General features: G+C 47.6%; 1 protein-coding gene across 1 annotated transcript in view; it reads left to right on the top strand.

The window, feature by feature from the left end:
• The window catches only part of LOC119180645 (uncharacterized), a 33,400-nt gene that overhangs the window by 8,876 nt on the left and 8,959 nt on the right, over positions 1-15,565 (top strand). Inside the window, exons 5-8 of the mRNA XM_037431760.2 lie at positions 988-1,212; positions 7,868-7,939; positions 8,023-8,121; positions 14,940-15,051. Coding sequence (XP_037287657.2) covers positions 988-1,212; positions 7,868-7,939; positions 8,023-8,121; positions 14,940-15,051 — 508 coding nt within the window. The remainder of the gene's footprint in view (positions 1-987; positions 1,213-7,867; positions 7,940-8,022; positions 8,122-14,939; positions 15,052-15,565) is intronic.

Raw genomic sequence — 15,565 nt, 5'->3', positions numbered from 1 at the left:
TGTGCACAACTTCATGAGCACGCAGAGAAGTTACTCAAGACGCACTGACGAGCATGGAATAATTACGTCCTTCGAAGGCAGCGCCATTTTAATGCGCACTACTGACACAGCCCTATATGCTCATTTTTATGGAGTAATATCTTCTATTATAAAGAAGCAGGCAATATTTCAATACCAACAGGAAAATTGTTGACCGCGTACACCGCGTTCACATGACAGGACACATTGGGTAATTGAAGTTTCTGCCACCAGGGTGCACCACATGCTATTTTTGCAATTTTCAATGAATAACTGAAAACATAAATCCACTTTTTACGAGAAAAACAGGGTTGGTTTGAGTCACTATGAGGCACAATGTTTTCATCTGTACAGTCATCTCATCCCATGCTCTGGGTATTTGTTGGTCCCTTTAAATTAGGGCATACTGGTTTGACCTTTTGGACATTTATAATAAGAAAAAAAGGAGTGCTATAACTGAATTAGTGCTTACTTCTGTTGGTTTTTGTTAATTAAAGGATGAGCAAAATACATGCAGTAGTGTTTCACATTTCATGATTCTTGCTTGTGCCAAATCAATTGCATTTGCAGTTCCAACACTTGTAGCACCTGCATCTCCTATTTGTGTCCCCCATCTCATATGTTTTGGTTAAAAAAAATTTTAAAAGTACATTATTGAACACGTTCTCTCTCTCTTCATTTAATAATATTACTCGACAAAAAGAGTACTTCAAGACGAAAAGCCCGCTTAAAGTAATTTTCACCTATGTCTCCCCGGTCTGCATCATCCATTCTCGCTATTTGAATACAAGTCTACTTAAACCATCAAGCATTTGATTTTCTGCTGCTCGAAATTCACTGCTAATACTTTCTCCCCGACTTTGGCAATTTAGTCCAGAAAAGCACTTTGCCTCTTCTTTAGAGTTCTGTTTTTTTTAATGAGCTTAGTTTGGGGAGCTAACGCTTTCCTGAATGGGCATTCAATTACAGCAGGTGGAGTGGGTGATGGATGCGAGGAAGTTGTGGTCATGTCAGACGACGAATTTGGGGACGACGCGGGCCCGTCTGTACCACCCGCCACCAAGGACACTGTGGAAGATCGCGAGGAGCTCGACATCTCCGAAGTTGGGGTCCCGGTGCCACCTGGAGAGTGGCGCCGAGCCATCAGGCCACACCCTAAGGCCAAGATCTTACTCCTGCGCTTTTCAAACAAGTGTAAGTACCGCCATCTTGCCCTTTTTTTGCCTCCCACGTTTTACGCATCTAAATGTCGCCTATCTAAACATCAGATAAGAGGCCTTTTTTACTTGCACGAAAAGCGTTGTTTCCGGTATTGCAGCCCCTACACAAAATCTTGCAACAAAGGTTTCTGCAAAGTTGTAAGTGGTTGCATTATTTTGCATAACGACATTTGCATAACGAATTTTGCATAACGAATGAGGATTCATGTAGTAGCTATAAATGTGCGTCGTTTAAAAGACATTCTTTTTGTAAAATACCCTTTAGGCATGCATTACTTGAATGTGTATGAATGAAAGAAAAGGAATTGATCACGATGTCATGTTTTTGTTGGCTGTAATGATATGAAAGGCAACTGATGACGAAGTTATCGGGGCTACTAGTAGCACTGTCTAACACTCCCAGCGTTATACATGCTCGAAAATATCGAATAAAGTAAACAGGGTTGTGGGTACTACCGTAGCACATCTTGTAGTGCTCTGCTCGCATAATGCCGAGGTTGTTAGTTCACTCTCTGCCGGCAGCAAGGGGTCTCTTCAGTTCAGAATTGCAGATAATGGCCCCACGCTTTCCTTGGCTTCATATGCTTAAGGGGGGACGCGGGTTTTAGAATGGTGAAAAAATGCGAAATTTGAGAAAATGCGATATTTGAAATTTTTAGACCTATAAGCACGCGTCCTCAAATTGTGAACGCTGAATTCGATCAGTAAATGGATTGGGATTGATTATGAAGTCGCACGGGAGCCGCAAAACAACCCACAGCAGGTCTGATTCGTTCAAACTTCCTGCGCGCGCCGCCGGCGAGGCAGTCGGCCGATCGCCGCCATCTTGGGCTTGTTTTGAAGCTGATTTCTTTGTGCGCATTTTGCCACCCTTCAAAATGGTGTCGCTTTAACAGAACCGCTGCCCTCGCCCCTTTTCCAGAGCCCCCTTCCGGGCTGCTGATTGGCCGGAGCGCGTGCGCACCAGGCGAGCCCCCTGTTCCTCGCTTCTCATTGGCTGATGCGGCCAAAGTTGTCCGCGCTTTTTTTTGTACATTGTTCGTCGGCTTTTGGTTCCCGTTCGCGCACATTGTTCGTCTGCTTCCCGCACGTGCCTGCTTGCGCTACGCGACCGACGCACCGACTTTCCGTCTTTTGCCGACATGATTGGAGACACTCATCTAAAGAAGAAGACGCACCAAGCGTACGGCTAGAAACGGAGGCGCCCGTGGAACGCCCGCCAGAAGAAAACAGCCGACAATGTGCAGCCGATTTCGCCTGATGCCGCCGAAGCGGCGCATTCTGACGATGGCGCCCAGCCGCGGCCGCTGGTGTCCGAAACGGTGCTCTCTCCTGTGCCTTGCAGCAGCACCTCATTGGATTGTGTCGTCGTCGGATCGTCATCTTGCACTTCCAGCAGCATCCTAGACCGCATTGACACGGCGTTTTGTTCGGCGGACGAGTTTGCTGAGTGCGCAAGAAATGCAGCGGGCTTGAAGGCATCACTCGCATCGCAGTGCACGACGGAACGTAAGTTCGAGTTACTAGATATTGATCTGGAGGATGGTGGCAAAGAAAGCGGGACAGAATTTGTTATTGTTGATCTGGCGGCGATACGCTCTTTATTTGGACTTGTCGCGTGCCCAGAATGCGGTGAAAGAAGCGTCACTATTTCAAAGGCCAAGAAAGAGTACGGGCTGTGTTTGAAGCTCATAGTCGCATGCGGCAGTTGTGACTTTCGCGAAGAGCGTTTTTCGTCCCCACGTATAGCCGACGAGACCGACGCCAAAATAAGGCCGTTTGAAGTTAATATGCTTGCCATGAAGGCCATCAACAGTATCGGCAAGGGGGCAACGGCTCTGTCGGACTTCTTCACCGGGATGAATATTTCGCATCGAGGGCTTCACCACAAGAGTTACCAAAGCCACATGAATATAATGAAAGAAGCCTGCTGTGCGACTGCTGCTGAATGCGAAGTGGCGAGCGTTGCTTGCGTCAAGGAGCTCTATGCGGAGTTCGGCAACGCGCCCGGAAACGTCGACGTTATTTATGACGTCACCTGGCTTACGCATGGACATAGCTCGCATATATGTGTTGGCTGCATTGTTGAGATGTGTAGTGGCCTCGTAATAAACCATATCGTGCTATCGAACTTTTGCCTGGCTTGCACCACAGGACCCAAGGAAGGAGAAGCAGGACATTCTGCCTGGCTCATTCAGCATGCCCCTCTGTGCCAGAAGAATGTTGATTGTAATGCTGGCGAGATGGAAGTGGAGGCAGCACTACGCTTGTTTGAGCGGTCATTTGAAAAGCACAAGCTTCGTTATACGACAATGCTGTTGAACGGCGACAGCAGGACATTCCATGCACTCACAGAAAAAGAGGTGTACGGTTTCATAAAGGTGGCCAAAAAGGACTGCATAAGTCATGTACACAAGCTCATGGGAGCTGCCTTACGTACCCTTGTAGAGAAAAAAAAGCTCAAGGTGGCTCACTTGGTGGAAAGGGCAGACTTACGCAACAAAAGATAAAGAAGATCACCTCATACTATGGCTACGCATTGAGAAGCCACAGGAACGATGTTCCAGGTATGCAGAAGGCTGTTCTAGCAACTTTGAACAATATGTCTTCAACTGACGAGGCACCAAAGCATGACCTTTGCCCTGAAGGCCCTGAATTCTGGTGCAAACTTCAGAGAGCTCTTGCGAAAAATGAGAAGCCGCCACCACACAAGGACAGCCTGCCTGATTTCGTAACTGAGGCATTGGAGCTTGTGTTTAGGCGGCTGAGCGACAATGCCCTCTTGGAAAGGTGCTGCGATGGGATCACCCAGAACCCAAGTGAGAGCCTGCATGCTATAATTTGGCAGCAGGCCCCCAAAACTCAGCATGCATCCTTGCGGAGCATTGAAAGGGCAGTTGCCGAAGCCATCAGCCGCTTCAACCAAGGCACAACCAAGAGCAACGTGGAAATTTGCGAGAAGCTGGGCTACAGCGCTGGCAATAACTTGGTGCGTCGCAGCCTTGAGACGGACAAGGGCAGGCTGCAAAAATCGCGATGAGAGCATCTCGACAGCAGTTCAATAAATGAAAGACTTTCAAAGCGTCACAAGCCAGCAGGGGACTCTGCTTACAGCCCCTGGTCTGCTGTAAACAGTCATGATGGCAAATAGTGAGAATTTTTGCAAAAATAAATATTCTTGGTTTTAGACCTAAACATTGTGTAAATCTATTGTCTATCCAAGGACAACTTTATTGCATGATTTTTTTGTGTTCCTTTCACTTGCAAGGCACTGAACGACCACAAAGTAAAAATATAATAATTCTCATGCTGAGTCAATGACTATTTTATAGTTCTAGAACAAGCTGTGAGCAGTATTCTGGGTGGGTACAGTGAAATTTAGCATGGCCATTTATCCTATAATATAGAGCTACAGAATGATGTCATTAATATCGCTGTAGCTTCACTTTAGCATAAGTTAAAGTTGCTAGAAACTTCAAACGCGTTTTTCTCAGTTCAATGTTTTTGCACATTGCATTCGGCCTTACGGGGGTTTTTCCTATGTTAAACTTGAGTGAATGCGACAAAGTTGGTATCATTTTATTCGTCTTGACATGATCTAGGGGGTGATGCTATTTCTTTTTCTCTAGCATCCCTTCAAAAATTACTATTGAAGATTTTAGAGAGAGAAATTTATTGTAATATAGTGACCATAAGTGTTCGTCCGTTTTCTTGCTTATAAAATGCCTTCAAATAGATAAAAATAGCATCGCCCCCTACAGCAAGTCTCCAGCATTGGGATTATGCATTCACTTTGTGGATTTAGCAAGAATAAATTGCCAAGAATTCCCGTAAGAAATATGCAATTAATTACGATTCAGACCTTCATATTTTCTAAACCACTTGAAACATTAAGAAAGAAATTAGAGATTTGAAATCAGCATGAAAAACTAGCTTGGGTAGTGAAGTTTGGTCAAGATTGAGCAAAAAATTTGAAAAAAAATTTTAGAACCCACGTTCCCCTTTAAGCAAGCACAGTTTTGTGCGATTGCTCATAACAGGAATCTGAAGATGATGATAGTGATGATGTTGACACTAGGTATGTGCGAATATTCGAAATTTAGACTATTTTTCTAATAGCGCTTGCTATTCGATTCAATTCATGCTGTAATTTAACTATTCGTACTATATGAACATCCCATAGACATCCGATTGGCAGTGGCCCCCTTCATATTTTTGACTAGCTAAGCTTCACCCCATTACACATTTGTATTGAGGTGAAGCTGCCTTTTAAGCTCTGCTACTTTCGCGAATGCATTGACTCCAGAAAACACTGGTTCCTACATGGAGGTAACAGATGTGAAGATGTGGGGGTTCAAATAATGGTGTCTTGGGTCTGAAGTTAGGGCAACACTTTGGTTGCACCAAAGGACGTACATAAATACGATATGGCTTCTCCATTGCCTCATTTTTGATAAGATAGCTGTGAAACACCACCACACCAACACTTCATTGATTTAGCCAAAAGAAACAATTTCATGTTGCTATCTCATAAGAATATGCTTAGGAATCCTTTCCAACTTTTTTTCTGCGATTCAACTTCGAAGTACTCGAAGAATGTTTGAATTCACTCTGCACTTAAAGTTATGCTATTCGCACACCTCTAGTTGACATCGCTATGTACGGCGGCTGTTCGCCAGATTTTCGAAGACGTCGTGCCTTGAGCAGTGCCTCCGATAGGGCCAGAAAGTCGAGGGTTCGTGGTGAAATAATGACACCATCTAGCAACGGGAAGAAATTATTTTTGTCATTATCTTTCTTGTGTGTACTTTGTCCGCCTCGGTGGATCAGTGGCGAGGGCGCTCGGCTACTGACCCAAAGGTCGTGAGTTCGATCCCGACCGTGGCAGCCGCATTTCGATGGAGGCGAAATGGCAGAGACCTGTGTGCTGTGCACGTTAAGGGGGGAGGTGGGGATCGAAAGGGAAATTCTTTAGTTTTTGTCGTAGAGCAATGAAATTTGGCATGCTTACTGGAAACTGCGCTAAATGATAAATGACAAAGTTTCATTCAGCTATCTCCAGTAGTTCTGGCATTATAAATTTTTTTATCCATCAGTGTACTACCAAACTTGCCCAAAGCCTGGTGTGACAAAAAAACATGGTAGAAGCCTATAGTTGCTCTTATATTTTAGCCATTGGGATGGTTGATGTCGTGACATTCTGCAAATATTTTTATGACTCTGTTTTTATTTTACAGAGAACATTGTATACATGCTTGTAAATGTGGTCGTTATCATAATGTGAAATTAGCTTAGGAGTAAAAATACTGAGGTAGTAATTAACAAATACGAAAACGTCACGACATAGAAAATTCACTGAGGAACACAATGCAAAAAACCACATGAAAATCTGTCAAGCCATAGTCATGCAAGCATCGTGGCAAGCTGGACAGTCGGGTCAAAACACGTTTCTGAGAAAACTGGCGTTAAAGTTGAACAGTCAGTAAAGGTCCATCAAAATGCCCCGGGACTGTAATACTTTGTGTCTTTGCTTGCGAGGGTCTTCTTACGTCCTTTCTCTTTCATTTTTTCTGCACTGCGTGCTTTTCGTTTTCTTTGCTGGTCTTTTTCTTCAGCTCTTTGAAGGGCGAGGCTAGCAGGTTTGATGCCCACGGACTTGCACATTTCAGTGTAGGCTCGCAAATTCCCAAAATTGTAGCGTGCAACTGCTTCATGTACTGATGTCTCCGCTGCGAACAATGAAGCGTGTTGGTCCTTTGAAGTCAGTGACCAAATAACTGAATGCAAGCTTTCCGCCGCATTCTGAGTTTTGTTGCCTTTGCATCGCTCCAACAGTTGCGGGTCAGAGAGACGTTGGTATACAGGCAGCAGAGTCTCCGCTACACGTTTCGACAGGTTATACCTGTGAGGTGGTGCTGGCTCCATTTTGGCCTGTGCTGAACGATGTTTGCACCAGCAAACTATAGTGCGCCAGCGTGTGCGTAGCAGATGTGCGTGCGCAAAGCAGACGACCAGCGCAAGCGAGCGCGTCCCAGCAGCCACTCACAGAGCGCGCTCAGTACCACGTGACAGGAGCGACCAATGGGTGCGCGTCTAAGGCGTCGCGGATGCCTTCGCATTTTTTCTGTTTGTGCGTTTATCTTAGCTCGTAGAGTCGTGGTTTCACCGGGAGAAGTACGGCGGTGAAGCAAGCTTTCCAGTGACACCAAGCTTTCCGCGAGCGGCGGCGAAGGCGCGGAAGTATCGCGCTCGGAAATGGGCCATTTTCGCGCAGATTTCAGCCAGCTTTTTGCGATCCGCGGTCAGAAAAACATTTTTTAAGCTTACTTTGAGATCGTTTTCGGTGGAAATATTTTTAGATATGATAGAAATGGTGATGCAGAATCCAAATCTGCCCTTATCCAAAATTCGTTTTTTTGCGAGAATTTCGCGATTTGATCCCCGCGTCCCCCCTTAAAGAACACCAGGTGGTCAAAATTTCAGAAGCGCTCCTCTACGACGTCTTTCATAATCATATCGTGGTTTGGGGGCATAAAACCCCACATATTAATTATTATTAATTTTGTATGCACTTTATTATCATATATTAGAAGTGGTATCAGTATCTACCTTGCTTAAAACCTTTACAGATGACAAGAAGATGCCTGGAGCGGAAAAGCACAGCGAGTACTACAAGAAGTATGGAAACCCAAATTATGGAGGTACGTATAGGGCATGTAGTTAACTCTGTGGCCTCTTTATTTACTATAGACACATCAACAGTAACTTGTAAATTGTTTCATAGGAATGACTGGTCTCATCAGCAACTCCAGGAAGCGCAGGATGCGGGAGGCAAAAAGCGCTTCGTTCGCCTTGGGCAGTGCCAGGTCTATGGATACTGGAGGTGCGTGTGTTTCTCTTAGTTTCAGAGCATCAGCTTTATGATTCACTTTTTCCCCTCGGTGTGTCAGTACAGATATTCACATGCCACACCCTGAATTACGTTACCTGCAGAATTTTCATACACTGGTTTAGCGGTGGTGCGTTTGTCGCATGTGAAGAAAAAAAAAAACTTTTTCTTCTTCTTTCTCATAGTCTGAGTAGTAGCGCGTAATAGCGCCCTGCCACAGTGGTCTAGTGGCTATGGTATTCGGCTACTGACCCGCAGGTCACGGAATCAAATCCCAGTAGTGGTGGCTGCATTTTCGATGGAGGCACAAATGCTGTAGGCCCTTGTGGTCAGATTTGAGTGCATGTTAAAGAACCCAGGTGTTCGAAATTCCTTTAGCCCTCCACTACGACGTCTTTCATAATCATATTGTCACGTTAAATAGACAGGAGACGTTTTTAAGGCGTCCTCACAAAAGTCCGAAGAGCGGTCGGCTCAGCGCAGCCAAAAACAGAACAATGGCACGAGGGGAACTGCCACTTCGTCTGCCTCTTTTGCGCTGGCAGATCAAGCGCGCGGCACTGCCCCTCCTCCCTGAAGAGCATCGCCTCGATGCTAAACGAAGCGTGTATCGTAAAAAAAAAACATTGTCACAGTGTGTGGTACGGTTTTAACCGCACCACGTGCACAATCTCGGGTCGTAGCTGTCGGCGTCGGGGTGGTTGGCTTCCGTCCGGAAGGACTTCGTAATTGACGTCGCTCACTTGTCGTAGCACTTTGTACGGGCCAAAATACCGACTGAGAAGCTTCTCAGAGAGACCTTTGCAGCGCACAGGGGTCCAAACCAACACCTGGTCACCTGGTTTATAATCGACTTGTCTGTGGCAGCGGTTGTAGCGCTGTGCATCGACGCCTTGTTGTTTCTTGATGTTTACGCGGGCTAGTTGACGTGCTTCCTCGGCTCGTTGCACGAAACACTCAGCATCTTCGTCGAGATTCTCGATGTTGTCAATGTCGCATGGGAGCATTGCGTCCAACATCGTCTGAACGTCCCGACCGTATAGAAGACGAAACGGAGTGAATCGTGTGGTCTCTTGCGTAGCGGTATTATACGCGAATGTTACGTAAGGCAGTATTTCATCCCACGTCTTGTGCTGTACGTCTATGTACATAGACAGCATATCAGTCATCGTTTTGTTAAGCCGCTCGGTCAGTCCATTTGTCTGAGGGTGATACGCTGTTGTCTTGCGATGCGTGGAGTAACTTAACTGAAAAACTTGTTCAAGGAGCCTTGCTGTAAACGCTGTTCCTCGGTCTGTGATGACACAGGATGGAGCACCGTGGCGTAATACAATTCTCTCGATGAAAAACTGAGCAACTTCACAAGCCGTGCTTTTAGGAAGCGCCTTAGTTTCAGCATAGCGGGTTAGATAATCTGTAGCGACGATTATCCACTTGTTGCCGGAAGATGACAAGGGAAACGGACCCAGGAGGTCCATGCCGACTTGATCGAAGGGTGTTCTGGGTGGCTCGATAGGGTGAAGTAATCCCGCAGGCTTAACAGATGGGGATTTTCGGCGCTGGCATTCGCGGCAGGCTTGAACGTACTGTTTAACGCAAGCGGCAAGTTTCGGCCAGTAGTAAGACTTTCGTACCCTAGCGATGGTTCGGGTGATGCCCAGATGGCCCGATGGAGGCTCGTTGTGGCAGGCAAATAGAATTTCCTCACGCAGCTCTGCGGGGACGACCAACAGGTAAGTTTTGTTGCTGGCGGCTGCGTTCTTCTTGTACAACACGCCCTGTCGTAAGCAGAAGGATGACAATCCGCGAGTTATATGCTGGGGCAGTGATACGTTGCGGCCCTCTAGATGTTCAATGATAGGTCGCAATTGAGCATCTGCTCGCTGCCGTAAAGCCAAGTCTGTTACGCTTACGGAGCCAAGGAAAGGGCAGTCCTCTTCGAAGCTCTGAGCGGCAGGCTCAACTGGCGCGCGTGACAACGTGTCCGCATCTTCGTGTGCACGACCGGACTTGTACACGATAGTGACGTCGTACTCCTGCAGACGTAGGCTCCACCTTGCCAGTCGTCCGGAGGGGTCTCTGAGGTTCGCAAGCCAGCACAGCGAGTGATGATCCGTCACTACTCTGAATGGACGGCCGTAAAGGTAAGGTCGAAACTTAGCAATTGCCCACACGACAGCAAGGCACTCCTTCTCCGTGGTACTGTAGTTTGACTCCGGGCGTGTTAGGGTTCGGCTTGCGTAGGCGATAACCTTTTCAATTCCCTCCTGCCGTTGGACGAGTACCGCGCCCAGACCGACGTTACTGGCGTCGGTATGAATTTCTGTTTCGGCTTCCTCGTCGAAATGTCCAAGAACAGGTGGTGATGCCAGGCGAAGCCGAAGCTCTGTGAATGCTGATTCTTGTTCAGCACTCCAAACGAACGGCGTATCGTCTCTAGTGAGTCTAGTTAATGGTTCGGCAATTTTCGAAAAATTGCCTATAAAGCGCCGGTAGTACGCGCATAGACCAAGAAACCGCCGCACACTTTTCTTATCGGCAGGAGTCGGGAAGGCTGCGACAGCGGCGGTTTTCTCAGGGTCAGGACGGACGCCTTCTGCGCTTACGACATGTCCAAGGAACTTTAGTTCTTCGTAACCGAAATGGCATTTTTGCGGCTTTAACGTAAGGTTAGCCGTCCGAATCGCCTCAAGTACTTGTCGTAGTCGCTTCAGATGTTCGGAGAAGCTGGTTGAAAACACGACCACATCATCCAAGTACACAAGGCAGCTTTGCCATTTTAAGTCAGTCAACACAGTGTCCATCATGCGTTGGAAGGTAGCTGGCGCAGAGCAGAGTCCGAACGGTAGCACCCGAAATTCGTAGAGGCCATCCGGCGTGACAAAGGCGGTTTTTTTCGCGGTCGCGCTCATCAACCTCAATTTGCCAGTAGCCACTCTTTAAATCCAGGGAAGAAAAATACTTCGCTCGTCGTAGTCGGTCAAGCGAGTCATCAATACGCGGCAGCGGATAAACATCTTTTTTTGTGACGTTGTTGAGCTTTCTGTAATCTACACAGAAGCGAAGCGTACCGTCCTTCTTCTTAACCAGAACGACCGGTGAGGACCAGGGACTGTTCGAAGGCTGGATAACGCCGTCGTCGATCATTTCTTTCACTTGCTGCTTGATAGCTGCGCGTTCTGTCGGCGAGACGCGGTATGGCTGTTGGTGAATAGGTCTTGCGTCGTCGTAAGTGATTATCCTGTGCTGTGTAATTGGCGTCTGACTCACTTTAGACGACTGAGCAAAGCACGCCCTGAATTCAAACAATAGCTCTCGCAAGGCCCTCTGGTTCTCTTCTGGCAGTGCACTGTTCATGTCAACATCTATTACGGTTTGTCCATTGCGGCTACTGTCTTCACAGGCAAAACACTCAATGACGTCCTCCAAAGCTTCAGCGTAGGCGACCGCAGTGCCCCGGAAAAGGTGACGATGCTCATTGGTGAAATTTGTAATCATGACCTCGGCTGTACCGTTCCGAATGTCAATGATGCCTCGTGCCACAGAAATTCCAAGCGCCAGCAGCAGGGAGACGTTGCACTCTGCCACTGTTTCACCGTCACTGGTTCCTTCGGAAGTCACCTGAATTAGGATACTTGCACGAGGTGGTATTGTGACACTGTCGTCGGAAACACGGAGGGCGGTTGTACGGCGGTTGGAGTCCCTTGACGTAGCGTTGACTGTCGAAAAGGAAATGCAGCGTCGCCGTAGGTCGATTACGGCGCCATATTCCCGAAGAAAATCGAGGCCGAGAATTAATTCGCGGGAGCAGTCACGTAGCACGATGGAGCTGACCAAAAACGTGCAGCCTCGTATTTGTAGCCTGGACGTGCACAAACCAACCGGCGTTACAACATGTCCGCCAGCTGTACGTACATGCGATCCTGTCCAAGGCATTATCACTTTCTTCAAGGTACGTGCCAATTGTCCGCTAATAATCGAGTAGTCAGCACCAGTGTCTATTAAGGCAGTTAAATTGCGACCGTCGAGCAGCACAGGTATGTCCATTGAAAAGTCGCTCAGCTGGGATACAGGCGCCGGCGTAGTCGAATTTCCGTTGGTCCGATGTCGCGTCGATTGGAGGGCGAGGTCTTCATCACGTCGAGAATCAGCGGCCTCGCCTCGAAAGGTCGCTGGCGTTAGTTTTCCAGGCGAGGGCTCGGAGACCGTCCTTGCGGCCTTCGATTTCCGTTGCCTGAATAAGATGACGACCGCGGTGACGGTGAGCGCGACTGACGCCTGAGTGGGACGTTCTGCCGAGCGATAAAATCTTCAATTTCTGGTGGTCTCTGTCCAAACCGGGGGCGGGGTGAATTGGCAGGAAAACCCTGCAGCCCAAGTCGGCGGTACTGGCAGTCTCGGTAGAGGTGACCCGCTTCACCGCAGTGGTAGCAAAGCGGTCGTCGGTCGGGCATGCGCCATATGTCGGATTTACGCATGACGGGTCGAGTGTCTGCAAAATAAGGGACCACCTGTGCGGACTGCAGTGTGGCGTACGGGGTTGCGGCTGGTAGTGGGACTGGTGCAGGTGCGTTGTGTTCGAACGTGTCGGTATAAGTGGTGCGCTGGAAACCACTCACTGGGGATGGTGTCGTGGACGACGGAACGGTGCGTCTCAATACGTCTGCGTAGGTCACCCCTAGAGGTTCACTTGAAGTTGCGAACGCCTGAAGTGGTGCAGCAACCTGCGTTGGTGTCTCGCGGCGAGGTGTGCCGAGCGCATGCTGAACTTCGTCACGTATGATGGTGGCGATGCAATTCGTGGAAGGCTGCTGCTGCGCCTGGTTCAGCTGTTGCAGCTGTTGTAGCTCGTCGCGAACAACCGAACGTATCAGCTCGCGAAGCGCTCCCACGTCGGTCGGGAACGAGCCTAGCCCGGTGGTATAGGTAGCATTCACTTGCCGATCGTACTGGTTCCGCTGCTGCAGCGCCTTTTCCATGGCGACGGCTTCAGTGAGGAACTCCGCGACCGTTCTAGGCGGACTACGAATGAGTCCAGCGAAGAGCTGCTCTTTCACACCTCGCATCAAGTGTCGCAGCTTCTTGTCTTCCGGCATGGTTGGATCGGCGCGAGTGAACAGATGAACCATATCCTCCACGTATGTAGCCACACCTTCATTAGGCATCTGCATGCGGGACTGGAGGGCCCTTTCAGCGCGCTCTCGACGATCGAGACTCGAGTACGTTTCGCGGAGCCTGTGACAGAACTCATGCCACGACGTTAGGAGGCCCTTGCGGTTCTGGAACCATGTGCGAGCACCATCCAGAAGACTAAAGTACACATTCTTGAGCTTCGCTACTTCGTCCCACCCGTTGAAATCCGCTACGTACTCGTACTCAGCCAGCCAATCTTCCACATCTTCATAGAGGCCACCACGAAAGGGACTCGGAACACGTGGTTTTTGTAGCGTGTAATGAGTGGGTGCAGCTGCGGGTGCAGCGGTTGGAGCAGCGGCGGCTCCAGCGGTAGGGGAAGCGGTGACAGCAACCGTATTCTCCATACCAGTCGACGTACTTGTACTGTGAGGCACAAACTCGGGGGACAGTCCTCGAATCCTCCGACTGAAACGGTGTACCGGCGTAAGCTCTGGGTTTTGGGTCACGTTCCGGCTGCTAGAAGGAGTCTGTTGCATAGGTGAGGTTACCCAGCACCTCCACCATTAAAATGTCACGTTAAATAGACAGGAGACGTTTTTAAGGCGTCCTCACAAAAGTCCGAAGAGCGGTCGGCTCAGCGCAGCCAAAAACAGAACAATGGCACGAGGGGAACTGCCACTTCGTCTGCCTCTTTTGCGCTGGCAGATCAAGCGCGCGGCAATATGGTGGTTCTTTGACGTTAAACCTCACATATCAATCATCAATCAGTAACGCATAACAGCTCAACTTTCCAATGGATTCTGTGGCGTGTGTATCAGAATAACGCACGTGGCTTACCATTCACGCGTAAGTCGCTTCTGAAATCGCACTAGGCAGTTCTACTTTTAGTGGCCTCAATACAGTAACAATCCATTGCGCTATGCTTCAGGCGTAGCTATGCACTAAACAGTAGTCCACAGTAACTGCCAACTGCAAATTTACGTATCTCGGGCTATCTGATTGGTTATCACTGCAGGGGCTTGGCTGTATGAAGCAGCTATACTACAGCAAAGTCTCTGTAATGTCACTAGTTAATTTGGAAAATCATATTATTTGAATGCGTTATTCGGTCCCGACTGGCATTAGCACTGTTTATCGGCATCGAACTCATATTAATTTGGTCATATTTGGCTGCAACCTGTTTAGTTTGGACAATCCTCGGTGTGCACTGAGCATCTATTATCACAAATGTGCGATGCAGAAGTGTCCGAATTGCGTCCGCATGCTTCCACCAAACTCTTGCTACATTGCGATGGGTGAACGATCAGTTGCAGATCATTTTCACTGTCAAAAAAAAAAGAAATCTATTGTCATGTGCGCTTGGTGGTATTGCTGGTGGAGGTTATTAAGGGAAAGGTACAGGGCATGTTTGAGGCTAATCAAACACGTGAATATCGTGCTGTTGTCACATTGTGAACGAAAGCATGGGATGGAAAAACTTGCAGATTTTCTGTTGGTCTGGTAGAAAATGAGCGCAGCATTTACGTATTCGTCACGAAAATGAAAGTGTATTGATTCTACAGACATTCGTTTATTTTTTTCATGATACTTTCAATAACTCGTTATTCAGTTAGTCGGGACATTTTTCCAGTTTCATGAAATGGGGATTAACGAACATTTACCGTAACACATTCCAGATGACAGTGACAGAGATCGTTCGTTGTTGGGTGCCAGGCAGCGTGCAGTGAAACGGATGCGCATGAGGATGTACGCCGACGAAGAGGAAGAGAAGCAACGACGTGGGAAAAGGTCAGCAATCATGTATTCATTCACTTCAAATACTTGAGATCTCAGATACTGAAACCTAAATAAAGTAAAGACCACATGACGTTGCGTGTTACGAGATACCGATAGTATTCGTACAAGCCCATGTTATGACACATAACTCGATCTATCGGTGAACAAATATGGGCTCTGCTACCTTTAGTGTTTTGTTAGTTGGATTTTAGTTGGTTTTTAGTTGAATTAGTTGGATTTTTGGGAAAACAAAGTGCAACAATTACAGTTTACATATGCTTGTTTATCCAGTAATCTGTTATAACTGCAAACAACTGTGTTTCGCGCTGTTATACTAAGTGCAGATTTATTTGCTTGACAATTTGTGTTCTTTATGGGTAGTTCTTCATTTGGGCTTAGACGAAGGGCCAGATATGCAATACAGTTTACACTGCATCTCACACATCAGGCAAACCACTTATCAATGTTTAAAATAAGTAGGACATTTAAGGGCTCGTTTTTCTATCTCAGACACAATATTAATGAA

This window comes from Rhipicephalus microplus, chromosome 3, assembly GCF_043290135.1.
Source record: "Rhipicephalus microplus isolate Deutch F79 chromosome 3, USDA_Rmic, whole genome shotgun sequence".
NCBI lineage: Eukaryota > Metazoa > Arthropoda > Arachnida > Ixodida > Ixodidae > Rhipicephalus > Rhipicephalus microplus.
This window is presented reverse-complemented; position numbering and strand designations above follow the sequence as displayed.